Raw genomic sequence first — 13,963 nt, forward strand, 5'->3', positions numbered from 1 at the left:
GGTGGCTCAAGCCTGTAATCCCAGCACTTTGGGAGGCCGAGACGGGTGGATCACGAGGTCAGGAGATCGAGACCATCCTGGCTAACCCGGTGAAACCCCGTCTCTACTAAAAAATACAAAAAACTAGCCAGGCGATGTGGCGGGCGCCTGTAGTCCCAGCTACTCGGGAGGCTGAGGCAGGAGAATGGCGTGACCCTGGGAGGCGGAGCTTGCAGTGAGCTGAGATCCGGCCACTGCACTCCAGCCTGGGCGACAGAGCCAGACTCCATCTCAAAAAAAAAAAAAAAAAAAAAAAAAAAAAAAATACAAAAATTAGCCGGGCATGGTGGCAGGCACTTGTAATCCCAGCTACTCAGGAGGCTGAGGCAGAAGAATTGCTTGAACCCAGGAAGTGGACATTACAGTGAGCCAGGATGGAGGGCGCCACTGCATTCCAGCCTGGGCAACAGAGCAAGACTCCATCTCAGAAGAAAAAAAAAAAAAAGAAAAAGAAAAAAAGAAAGTGGCAGAGCTAGCAAATTTGACAGACTTCAAAGCTGTAACATCCTAAAGAAATTATGGTCTCAGAGTTTTGAATAACAGATGTCTCTCTATTAAAATATTATATATTCCCATTCCAGCTCCCAGTAGAATGTCTAAGAAATCTTTGATGACCAGTGCAATCTGTGGAGGTTTTATACCTGGAGGAAGGGACAGCACACGCTGATGGTTTGCAGTGGTGGGAAGACCATTTGATCCAGAGGCAGGAAGACAAGTAAAATGACTTCTTAGAGCCCCTTCCTGCTTTCCCAGCTCCCTTCCCCCATCTCAAGCATCTGATCCCAGACCTATTTCAGAATCTCCTCTCTGCTCAGCGGAAGCAGTGATATGACATGATGTGATCTCATTTGAGAGCTAAATAAAGCCATTGTGTGAGACCCAGCCCTGGCCTCTCCCATGCACCATTTCCTGAGCTCAAGAGGCTAAGGGAAAATGGGAGGGGGGCTAGGAGAGTTAATCTAATGGAAAGAGAAGCAACACGATGATGGGAGCCCCAGTTTGAATTTCAGACAGTGGAGGAGGGAATATTGCTAGGAGGAAGTTGAGGAAGCCTTGCTAAACCTCATCTCTTTGAGGGACGGAATAAAAAGTATTGGCATCATAGCATAGGCAGGGTTAGTGGGGATGAGGATGTGAGGGAGAAACTGCCAGACAGATTGCATTTTCACAGAGGGCAGAGACTGTGAATGAAATGACAGAGATGCTGGAAAAAGGGTAGATCTTTGAGAATAGGTTTGGTCTGAGCTGGAGGAAGAAGGGTGAGTTACAAAAAGATCTTAAGATCTGAGGTACCTGTCAATGGGGCCAGGGTGACAGGACACCATCTCCAGCAGGAACATCCACAGAGACTGAAGAAAAGCAAAGGTCTCCAGTTCACTGCACTTCCTTCACTGCACTTCCTTCATCTTGCCAAATTCAACCACACAGGCTGGGCGCAGTGGCTCGCACCTGTAATTCCAGCACTTTGGGAGGCTGAGACAGGAGGATCGCCTGGGCCCAGGAGTTTGAGACCATCCTGGACAACTTAGTGAGACCCCATCTCTATAAAAAATTTAAGACCGGGTGCAGTGGCTCACACTTGCAATCCCAGCACTTTGGGAGGCCGAGGCAGGTGCTTCACCTGAAGTCAGGAGTTCAAGACCAGCCTGGCCAACATGGTGAAACCCTGTCTCTACTAAAAATACAAAAATTAGCTGGGTGTGGTGGTGCATGCCTGTAGTCCCAGCTACTTTGGAGGCTGAGGCAGGAGAATCTCTTGAACCCAGGAGGCGGAGGTTGCAGTGAGCTGAGATGGCGCCATTGCACTCCAGCCTGGCAACAAAAGTGAAACTCCATCTAAAACAAAGCAAAACAAAACTTTAAAAATTAGTTGGATGCGGTGGCATGCACCTGTAGGCCTGGCTACTCAGGAGGCTAATGTGGGAGGACTGCTTGAGCCTGGGAGGTGGAGGCTGCAGTGAGGCTTGAGGGTGACAGAGGGAGAGAGATCCTCTCTCCGAAAAAAAAAAAAAAAAAAGAATTCAATCCTGTGGGCATAACTGAGACAAGGCTAGCAGGTAGACGTTGAGTACAGGGGGTATAGTTCAAACCAACTTTTTGCTTCTGGGAGGTCCCTGAATTCCAGAGCTCACAATATCTACCCAGTGTCCCTGCCTCCCCGTCACTGCCTCTCAGTTTCTGTCCTATTTCCAGCCCCTGTTCCCCTTTTCCTAGTATATCTCCAGATCCTACTCTTCTCTCCACCCAACTTTTCACAATATTTTTGTCAACCTCCCTCTGCCTCCACATCTCAGCTTTGGAGGCCACTGGTTGGGAGGGACCCTGCCATGGCCCTCAGCCTCTGACTTGCTTCCTATAGATCTGCTCATCCTGTTTGCACCCAACATACCTGATGGCACAGGGCCCCTCTGTAGGCAAGGAGGGAGAGGATCTCTCCTGGTGGCTGGCTAATGGGTTCCCTGTCCATTGCTCCCAGACACAATGAGCACAGATGGGCACAGGGCCATGGCCACTCTCCTAGGCTTCTCCTTTTCTCTCCTTAGACACCTACCCAATGGGGGAACAGCATTATCGTCTGCATAGGCCTGAGCACCTGCCTCCCTCCCTTTCCTGTGGTAAGCAGGCACACAGCCACCCCAGGCACAGCACTTTCTTTTTTCTTTTTTTTTTTTTTGAGATAGAGTCTCGCTCTGTCGCCCAGGCTGGAGTGCAGTGGCGCAATCTCGGCTCACTGCAAGCTCCGCCTCCCGGGCCCATGCCATTCTCCTGCCTCAGCCTCCCGAGGAGCTAGGACCACAGGTGCCTGCCACCGCTCCCGGCTAATTTTTGTTTTTATATTTTTAGTAGAGACAGGGTTTCACCATGTTAGCCAGGATGGTCTCGATCTCCTGACCTTGTGATCCGCCTGCCTTGGCCTGCCAAAGTGCTGGGATTACAGGCGTGAGCCACCGTGCCCAGCCAGCACTTTCTTTTTTTCTTTTTTTTTTTTTTTTGAGATGGAGTCTTGCTCTGTTGCCCAGGCTGGAGTGCAATGGTGCGATCTCAGCTCACTGCAACCTCTGCCTCCTGAGTTCAAGCGATTCTTCTGCCTCAGCCTCCCAAGTAGCTGGGACTACAGGCATGTGCCACCACGCCCGGCTAATTTTTGTATTTTTAGTAGAGACAGGGTTTCACCATATTGGTCAGGCTGGTCTCGAACTCCTGACCTCATCATCTGCCTGCCCTGGCCTCCCAAAGTGCTGGGATTACAGGCGTGAGCCACCACGCCCAGCCTGTGGCACAGCACTTTCTTCTCAGCAGCTCTGGGTGGGGTGAGGGCAGACTGGACAGATTACAGTGAGGGAGGAAAGTAGATTGAAGGTACAGTAACTGATAACCTGGACTTCCCTGGAGTGGTTAAGACAACCTGGAGAAGGTCTGACAGCTCCACAGAAAGCCTTGAAAGAGGGAAGGTTCTGGGTCCCGGCTTCCTGATCCTTCTGGGCACTCCTGACATCTTAGTAGCTGGAAGTGGTGCCAGGAGAAAGGGAGCCTGGGAGACTCATTAGAGCAGAAGGTCTAGAGAGACATGGCCTAGGAGTGAAGTGTACAGAGGTATGTGGTAAATGCTGTTTCCCTTCCTGCCCTTCCTGCCCCTGGTACTCTGGGACTTGGCACTTCTTTCTGGAGTGGGGCTTATCATTTTCAACTTTAAGAGCACCTGAGGGTTCTTAAGTCTGAGACACACTGTGGCAAGCCCTGATGCCAACCAGGAGTGTTGGGCAGTGAGAACAATGCCCTTTGGGATAGAGTAGAGGAAATATGTGCTCTGTGACTGATGCTTGGAGCCCTTCTCTCTGCACCATGGGGAGAGGTCAGACTGGCTTTCACTCTCCATATGACCAGACTCTTAGAAGAAGGAATCATGCCGGGCATGGTGGCTCACACCTGTAATCCCAGCACTTTGGGAGGCAGAGGCGGGCGGATCACCTGAGGTCGGAAGCTTGATACCAGCCTGATCAACATGGATAAACCCCATCTCTACTTAAAAACATACAAAATTAGCCAGGCCTGGTGGTGCATGCCTGTAATCCCAGCTACTCGGGAGGCTAAGGCAGGAGAATCGCTTGAACCCGGGAGGCAGAGGTTGCAGGGAGCCAAGATTACCCCATTGCACTCTGTCCTGGGCAACAAGAGTGAAACTCCATCAGAGGGAGGAGGAGGAGGAGGAGGAGGAGGAGGAGGAGGAGGAGAGAGACGGAGAGGGAGAGGGAAAAGGAGAAGAAGGAGAAATCACAACACTTTATCACTCATGAACCTTTTCCCCCTGCTACTTTTTTCTACTTTGTTTTTTTTTGTTTTTTTGTTTTTTTTTTTGAGATGGAGTCTTGCTGTTGTCATGCAGGCTGGAGTGCAATGGCATGATCTTGGCTCACTGCAACCTCCGCCTCCCAGGTTCAAGTGATTCTCCTGCCTCAGCCTCCCAAGTAGTTGGGATTATAGGTGCTGGCTACCATGCCCAGCTAATTTTTTTATTTTTAGTAGAGACGGGATTTCGCCACGTTGGCCAGGCTGGTCTCGAACTCCTGACCTCGTGATCCACCCACCTCAGCCTCCCAAAGTGTTGGGATTACAGGAGTGAACCACCGCACCCGGCCTCCCCCTGCTACTTTACCTGCCTAAAATCCTCTCCCTCTACCCTGGCCAAATCCTAACCACTTTACCCTTCCAGGCACATCTCAAAGACCATCTACTTCCTTCTGTTTCCTCCTCCCCTTTAAAAACAAAAACAGGCCGGGTGCAGTGGCTCACGCCTGTAATCCCAGCACTTTGGGAGGCCAAGGCGGGCGGATCACGAGGTCAGGAGATTGAGACCATCCTGGCTAACATGGTGAAACCCCCTTTCTACTAAAAATACAAAAAATTAGCTGGGCATGGTGGCGGGCGCCTGTAGTCCTAGCTACTCGGGAGACTGAGGCAGGAGAATGGCGTGAACCCAGGAGGCGGAGCTTGCAGTGAACTGAGATCGCCACTGCACTACGAGGTCACCACTGCACTACGAGGTCGCCACTGCACTACAGCCTGGGCGACAGAGCAACACTCTGTCTCAAAAAAAAAAAAAAAAAAAAAAAAAAAGGCCTGGCACAGTGGCTCACGCCTGTAATCCCAGCACTTTGGGAGGCTGAGGTGGATGGATCACCTGAGGCTGGGAGTTCAAGACCAGCCTGGCTAACATGGTGAAACCCTGTTTCTACTAAAAATACAAATTATCCAGGCATGGTGGGGCGTGCCTGTAATACCAGCTACTCGGGAGGCTGAGGCAATAGAATCACTCGAACCCAGGAGGCAGAGGTTGCAGTGAGCCGAGATCGCACCATTGTACTCCAGCTTGGGCAACAAGAGCGAAACTCTATCTCAAAAAACAAAACAAAACAAAAGCAAGCAAGGTCTTATTGTGTCACCCAGGCTGGAGTGCAGTGGCGTGATCATAGCTCACTGCAGCCTTGAACTCCTGGGCTCAAGTGATCCTCCCACCTCAGCCTCCCAAGTACCTAGGACTATAAGCACATGCCACCACGCCCAGCTAGCATTTTGTTTTCTTGTGGAGATAAGGTCTCGTTATGTTGCCCGGGCTGGTCTAGAACAGCTGGGCTCAAGTGATCCACCCGCCGCAGACTCCCAAAGTGCTGGGTGAGCCACCTCACCTGGCCTTTTTTTGAGTCTCCCACCTGGTCATGTGCCCTCACTCGTTTAACAGCCCAAAGCCTTTTGTTGAAACTTCTCTTGTGGCATTTGGCATATGTGAGCCAGTTATGGAGTCATCTGTGATTTGTGCTTTTGCTTGTGCACACACATGCACACTCACCCACTCACTAGACTCTGATTCCTTGAGGACAGGAACAATATCTATTTCTCTGTGCTTGGTTTTCTGCTATATAAATCCTCAGTGAATGGAATAAGAATGAGACAATGAGGTTCTCTTTATGTGCTAGAAAGGACACTGAACTGGGATCCAGAAAACCTAAGTTCTAGCCTTGACTCTGCAGCTAATTCACAATGTGACCCTGAGCCACACATTCTCCAGTTCTGTGTCTTAGTAAAGTGAGGGGTGGCTAGGCACTCCGAAGCCCAGCTGACTGTGACACACTTCTATTTCCAAGGTTCCAGAGTTCTAGAACCCTGCTCACCCTTTTCTTTCTTGCTGATGCAGACTGGTCTGCGTGTGTCTCCCATGAACAGAGCCGTCCCAGATGTGTTCCTCGCAGGTGGAGACCAGGTGCCCCGAGGCCACACTCGCCGCTGTCTTTCTGCAGTTGAATCCAGAGAACAACTGGAGGAAGAAGAGGCGGGGGAAATAAAGGAGGGGAATGGCTCGCATGCTGTACCCCTCCGAAGGTCGGGGGCTTTCCGGGCCCATGGCCGCAACTATGACGTCTTCAAAAGACATAGTTGGGGGCCTGGCAGGGAGCTCGAGGACCCACTGACTAGGTAAGCCCCCAGGGAACCTCCTGTACCTCCTTCCCTCCAGGCCTAGACCTTGGAGAAAATGGGAAAGTGAGAAAGAACTAGATAACTCTCTAGTTATCTCCCTCAAGAGACAACTATCCGAAGAACGACAGGAGTCGAGGAGACCTGGGCCCCCAGTCCTTTCCCTGGAGAACCGGAGCTCAATCCCACTGGTGGGCCTTTGGGGAGGATGGATGCTGCCTTCCAAAATATGCCTCTCCCCAGTGGCTCTTATCTCCTTCTCTCAGGGCAGACTGAGGGTAGTAGTGGGTGGGAGGTGTGGAATCAGGGTATCAGGACACTGGATCTTCTTGCTTCCGCCTCCTATGGTGGGTTTCATAGAACCACATAATGGTGTCATAGAACCACATAAGGAACTCAGAGAGCATATGGCACGATCTCCTCATTTTACAGATAAGGAAACTGAGGCCCAAAGAACTTTCAGAGATTTTTTTTTTTTTTTGAGACGGAGTCTGGCTCTATTGGCAGGTTGGAGTGCAGTGGCGCGATCTCGGCTCACTGCAACCTCCGCCTCCCGGATTCAAGCAGTTTTTCTGCCTCAGCCTCCTGAGTAGCTGGGGCTACAGGTGCGTGCCACCATGCCCAGCTAATTTTTGTATTTTTATTAGAGACGGAGTTTCACCATGTTGGCCAGGATGGTCTCAATCACTTGACCTCGTGATCCGCCCACGAAGTGGTGGCCTCCCAAAGTGGTGTGATTACAGGGGTGAGCCACCACGCCCAGCCGTGAACTTTCAGAGATTTCTTGAGAGAAGTGGTCACAGGGTGGGACATTGGGCCTGCCCCATTGCCAGGTCCTTGCCGGGCTTTTGGTTGCAGGCTGAGGACAACCCAGGATGTCTTAGATTAACTCATGGTCCCGCATTGCCACGTGAGATCAGTTGTTCTTGCTCAGACTTCTGCATATACTTGGTGGACTGGAGCAGAAAACTCATCTCTTCCCCCTCCCGTGGAAAACCCCTGACCACTTCCCCAAAGTCAGAGGAAGTCAGAAAGAGAAGGCCCGGGGGTCCGCATGAAGAGTTCAGTGTGAGTGAACATTGTAGGGGCTGCTGGCCATGGAAGGGCACTGTCTTTCTGCTTTGAAAATGGTCCCCTTGAACAAGTTCTTTTAGCTCTGGTGAGTGGACCAACCTTCCCTAGCTCCTGGGCAGGGCTGGCTGGTTTGAGTGAGGGGAGAGGACCCTGGGCCTTGTCCCTGAACTGGCTTGGGTGGGAACTCAGATGAGAAGCAATGCCTGCAGGGCTTATGGCACCTTCCTAAGGGTAGCTGGCTGAAAGAGAGATGCCCAAATGCCTGGGCCCCCCTATGTGGCACCAACTGTATCTCAGGGTCTTTCAAGTGTCACCCACCTTTCACAGTCAGGTATTAATTCTGCCCCTTGGTTAGAGAGGGAAGGGAGTCCTGAGTGCACTATTTGGCTGAGCAGGGGCAAAGGTTGGCATCAGCAACCAGGCAAGGAGGGAGAATTCAGCTTGCTCTTGCTGTTCGCCTTCCCCTGAACCCTGGCTTTCTTCTGGAGGCAGTACTGTCCTTTGACCAGCAGGGGCCACTCTTGCTCACAGCCAACTCTGCAGCCCTGGCAAAGGAGAGCCCCAAAGTGGGACCAGTTTGGGTCTATGTTGTGCCTATGCCAACAGGAAGGGCTGGGCTGGGGGCAAGCAATAGGGCTGGGCTGAGGCGAGGCGGTGTTCCTCCCTGGTGCCCGTCACTGGCCACTGGATACAGACGGTAGTGGTGGCAATGTGTGTTTCAGGAGGAGACTGCGAGCATCGGGATGCCCAGGCCCCAAGGAGGCCCCCTACCTGCAGAACCAAGAAGAACTGGACACCTTTCTGGGACTGCAGCACCAGGGTGGCTACCCTTCGCGGCTGGTATGGACAGACAGATCCCCATGAAGGCCCCTGCCTTGCTCCTCCTCTCCTGCCCCTCGCCTGTCTAGCCACCATTCTATTCCATGTCTCTTCTGTTCTGCCAGCTGCTGGGTCTCTCTGTGTCCAGGCATTGCTCTGACTCCATCTGACCGAATCAGAATCTATCCTCTATGCGCCTCTGTCTGCTTCCCTGGGTCTGTGTGCTCTGTCCCTGACTCTGGGTACCCTGCCTCTGTCTCTTTCTCTAAGACTCTCTGTTTTTTCCTTTCTGTGTTGGTGCCTCTGTGCTGATGAGGGTGTATCTGTTCCTTTCTCAGTAAAAGGGCCCTATTCCCCTAGTAATGATCACCACTTCTTTCTGTGGACTCCACATTTCCCCAGTTTGGAGCTGAACTTATTTATTTATTTACTTATTTATTTTGAGACAGGGTCTCACTCTGTTGCCCAGGCTGGAGTGCAGTGGCACGATCTTGGCTCACTGCACCTCTGCCTCCCGGGATCAAGTGATTTTCCTGCCTCAGCCTGCCAAGCAGCTTGGATTACAGGTGCCCGCCACCACACCCTGCTAATTTTTGTATTTTTAGTAAAGATGGGCTTTCACCATGTTGGCCAGGCTGGTCTCAAACCCCTGGCCTCAAGTGATCCACCCGCCTTGGCCTCTCAAAGTGCTGAGATTACAGGTGTGAGCCACCATGCCCAGCCTGGAGCCGAACTTGTTATCTGTGGACTGCAACTAAGATCTGGTACTCTGAACAATAATAATTCTCTAACAAAATAATCATAGAATGATTGATGGAGAAAGGATATAGAGATTGCCCAGCCTTCTGGCTGAAGTAAACACAACTGGGAGGGTCTTCAGGGTTTAAGGACCACCGAGGATACAGAGGGCTTTGGAGACCCCACTGGGCCTGCCAGCCAGGAGACCCTGAGTACAGCGATTGTCTCAAGCCTGCTGGCTAAAGGTTGCCTCCCCTCCAGCTCATCGTCTAACTGGCCAGGGGTTCCAACGCTGGCCTCATTGTTTGGGCACCTATGGTTTGGGGGAGAGGCTGAAGGGAGCTGTATATAGCCTGTCAGGGAAGCAGCAAAAATCACCCACTTTTTTTTTTGAGATGGAGTCTTGGTTTGTTGCCCAGGCTGGAGTGCAGTGGCACGATCTCGGCTCACTGCAACCTCTGCCTCCCAGGTACAAACAATTCTCCTGCCTTAGCTTCCTGAGTAGCTGGCATTACAGGTGCCTGCCACCACGCCTGGTTAATTTTTCTATTTTTAGTAGACACAGAGTTTCACCGTGTTGGCCATGCTCGTCTCAAACTCCTGACCTCAAGTGATCCCATCAACCGCTTTTCTCCATCAGCATCTTTGCATGTCTACCCTGAGCCCCATTTCAATGTGCTATGGTAGAAAGAACAGGATTTTGGAGTTGAACTGACTGCTAGATCCTTCATTTATTTACCCACTGAGCAATTTATTTCATTTTTCTGAAAATCAGAATAATAATTATCTTTTAAAGGTGTGATTATTAAATGAACAAAAGGTGTTAAAGTACTCAGCACAGAGGCTGGCACATAAGATGAGCTCAATAAATGTTTTTTCCTTTTCTCCCCTTTATTCCTTTGTAACTTTCCCTCTCTTCCACCTTTCTCTTCTCTTCCCCACTTCTTGGTATTATGTTTTCTTCCTTCCCCCTTTTCCCTAGTGTTTTCTTCCTTCTTATGCCTTCCTTCTCTACTGCCTCAGCACTCTTCACCTAATCCTTACACGTTCTCCTTAATATTCTCTTTGTCTATATGTTTGGGGGTTTTGTTTTACTTTCTTCCTGCAGTAGCCAGCGTGAATAAGTACTACACTAATGTCCACAAACCAAAAGCTTGAGACTTATTAAGCTAAACAAGGGGTTACAGACTGACAGTTCATGAACCAAGTCTAGCTCCAATATTCATTTTGTTTGGCCAGTAGCGTGCTTACGCTTTTAAAACTTTAGATGTTCCTTTCATTTTTCTTTCAGAGTCTTGTCACCCAGGCTGGAGTGCAGTAGAGCAATCATGGCTCACTGCAACCTCCACCTCTCAGGCTCAAGTAATCCTCACTCCTCAGCCAACTGAGTAGCTGGGACTACAGACACACACCACTACGCCTGGCCAAATTTTTGTATTTTTGTAGAGATAGGGTTTCCCTATGTTGCCCAGGCTGGTCTCGAACTCCTGGCATCAAGTAATCTGCCCACCTTGGCCTCCCAAAGTGCTGGGATTACAGGTGTCAGCCACTGTGCTCAGCCAAGATTTTTTTTTTTTCCCCATATGAATATCAAGTTGCTCCAGTATCACTTATTTATTTATTTACTTATTTTTGAGATGGAGTCTCACTCTTGCCCAGGCTGGAGTGCAGTGGTACAATCTTGGCTCACAGCAGCCTCTGGGTTCAAGTGATTCTCATGCCTCAGCTTCCCAAGTAGCTGGGATTATAGGCACGTGCCACTGGGTCTGGCTCATTTTTTTTGTATTTTTGTAGTGACAGGGTTTCACCACGTGGCCCAGGCTGGTCTTGAACTCCTGGCCTCAGGTGATCCACCTGCCTCGGCCTCCCAAAGTGCTAGGAGTACAGGCGTGAGCCACCATGCCCGGCCTGTAAGTCTTTAAAATCTAGTGGTATAAGTCTTCTAATGTTATTATTCTCTTTTTTTTTTTTTTTTTTTTTTGAGACAGAGTCTGGCTCTGTCGCCCAGGCTGGAGTGCAGTGGCCGGATCTCAGCTCACTGCAAGCTCCGCCTCCCGGGTTTACGCCATTCTCCTGCCTCAGCCTCCGGAGTAGCTGGGACTACAGGCGCCCGCCACCTCGCCCGGCTAGTTTTTTGTATTTTTAGTAGAGACGAGGTTTCACCATGTTCGCCAGGATGGTCTCGATCTCCTGACCTTGTGATCCGCCCGTCTCGGCCTCCCAAAGTGCTGGGATTACAGGCTTGAGCCACCGCGCCCGGCCTGTTATTATTCTCTTTAGGAATATTTTAATTTTATTTTTTATTTATGTTTTATGGATAGAGTTTGCTCTGTTGCCTAGGCTGGAGTGCAGTGGCAGGCGATTCTAGGTCCTTTGCATTTCTGTGTGACATTTAGAATCACCTTATCAATTTCTAAAAAACAAAAATTCCTGCTGGATTTTGATTGAGATTGTACTGAATTCAAAGATTAATGTAGGATGGGCCGGGTGCGGTGGCTCACGCCTGTAATCCCAGCACTTTGGGAGGCCGAGGTGGGTGCATCACCAGAGGTCAGGAATTTGAGACCAGCCTGAACAACATAGTGAAACCCCATCTCTACTAAAAATACAAAATTAACCAGGCGTGGTAGTGGGCACCTGCAGTCCCAGCTACTTGGGAGGCTGAAGCAGAACAGCTTGAACCCAGGAGGCAGAGGTTGCAGTGAGGCAAGATTGCGCCATTGCACTCCAGCCTGGGCAACAAGAGCAAGACTCCATCTCAAAACAAAACAAAACAAAAACAAAACAAAGTTTAATGTAGGATGAATTGACCTATTTCCAATATTGAGTTTATCCATGAAAAATAATATAGCTATTTATTTACCTAGGCTTTCTATAAAAAATGTCTTTAAAAAAATATTTCTCTACACTTACCTAGTGAAAAAAAATTTTTTTTTTTTTTGAGACGGAGTCTCGCTCTGTCGCCCAGGCTGGAGTGCAGTGGTGTTATCTTGGCTCACTGCAACCTCCGCCTCCCAGGTTCAAGCGATTCTCCTGCCTCAGCCTCCTGAGTAGCTGGGACTACAGGTGTGTGCCACCACGCCCAGCTAATTTTTTGTGTTTTCAGTAGAGATGGGGTTTCACCGTGTTAGCCAGGATGGTCTCCATCTCCTGACCTTGTGATCCACCTGCCTCAGCCTCCCAAAGTGCTGGTATTACAGGCGTGAGCCACTGCACCCAGCCAAAAATGTTTTTTAATAAAGTGTTTTCTTTATGGGCTGGGCGCAGTGGCTCATGCCTGTAATCTCAGCATTTTGGGAGGCTGAGGTGGGTGGATCACCTGAGGTCCGGAGTTCTAGACCAGCCTAACCAACATGGAGAAACCCTGTCTCTACTAAAAAAATACAAAATTAGCCAGGTGTGGTGGTGGGCGCCTGTAATCCCAGCTACTCGAGAGGCTGAGGCAGGAGAATTGCTTGAACCCAGGAGGCAAAGGTTGCTGTGAGCCAAAATCACGCCATTGTACTCCAGCCTAGACAAGAACAAAACTCCATCTCAAAAAAATTTTTTTTTGCTTCACACAGGCCTTGTCAATCTTTATTAGATTTATTCCTAGGTAACTTGTAGTTTTTGTTACTATTAAAAATACTTTCTATTTTTTCTTTTTTTTTTTTTTTTTGAGATGGACTCTTGCTCTGTCACCCAATCTGGAGTGCAGTGGCACAATCTAGGCTCACTCTGCCTCCCGGGTTCACGCCATTCTCCTGCCTCAGCCTCCTGAGTAGCTGGTACTACAGGTGCTCACCACCACGCCTGGCTAATTTTTTGTATTTTTAGTAGAGACGGGGTTTCACCGTGTTAGTCAGGATGGTCTTGATCTCCTGACCTTGTGATCCACCCACCTCCACCTCCCAAAGTGCTGGGATTAGAGGTGTGAGCCACCGCGCCCAGCTAATACATTCTTATTTTTAAATTACATTTTATAATTATTTTTGGTTTATAGAAATGGAATTAAATTATTCCTCATACATGGCCAAGTGCAGTGGCTCACGCCTATAATCCCAGCTCTTTGGGAGGCCAAGGCAGGAGGATCACCTGAGGCCAGGAGTTCAAGACCAGTCTGGTCAACAATGTGAAACCCTGTCTCTACAAAAATACATAATTAGCCAGGTGTGATGGTGTGCGCCTGTAATCCCAGGTGCTTAGGAGGTTGAGGCAGAGAATCTCTTGAACCCAGGAAGTAGAGGTTGCAGTGAGCCAAGACTGAGCCACTGCACTCCAGCCTGGGCAAAAGAGTGAGACTCTGTCTCAAAAGGAAAAAAAAATTATTCCTTATACAATAATCTTATAGTCATTTATCTTGCTAAACTCTTGTTTTAAATTAAAACCATTTATCTGTGTGTGTTTTTTTTTTCTTTTGGCTTTTCTAAGTATACGATTATGTCATCTTTACTTTTTTTTTTTTTTTTTTTTGAGACAGTCTTGCTCTGTCACCCAGGCTGGAGTGCAGTGGTATGATCGTGGCTCACTGCAACCTCCACCTCCCAGGCTCAAGTGATCCTCCTCAGCCACCCCAGCAGCTGAGACTACAGGTGTGTACCACCACACCCAGCTAATTATTTTGGTTTTTTTGTAGAGACGGGGGTCTCACTATGTTACTCAGGCTGATCTCAAATTCCTGTGCTCAAGTGATCCTCCCACCTTAACCTCCTAAAGTGCTGGGATTATAAGTGTGAACCACCTCACCCAGCCTATATCACCTTTAAATGAGCTTTGTTTTCTTTTCCAATATCCACTCCTTTCGTTGCTTTTTCTTGTACTCCTGTGCTGACCAGAACTCTATCTT

General features: G+C 49.5%; 1 protein-coding gene across 1 annotated transcript in view; it reads left to right on the forward strand.

Annotated features, from left to right (window-relative positions):
• LOC140709437 (uncharacterized) overlaps positions 1–13,963 on the forward strand; it is a 31,527-nt gene that overhangs the window by 9,187 nt on the left and 8,377 nt on the right. The window contains exons 2-3 of the mRNA XM_073008184.1: positions 6,230–6,507; positions 8,304–8,421. Coding sequence (XP_072864285.1) covers positions 6,251–6,507; positions 8,304–8,421 — 375 coding nt within the window. The 5' untranslated portion in view covers positions 6,230–6,250. The remainder of the gene's footprint in view (positions 1–6,229; positions 6,508–8,303; positions 8,422–13,963) is intronic.

Source organism: Chlorocebus sabaeus, chromosome 20 (genome assembly GCF_047675955.1).
Source record: "Chlorocebus sabaeus isolate Y175 chromosome 20, mChlSab1.0.hap1, whole genome shotgun sequence".
Taxonomy (NCBI): domain Eukaryota; kingdom Metazoa; phylum Chordata; class Mammalia; order Primates; family Cercopithecidae; genus Chlorocebus; species Chlorocebus sabaeus.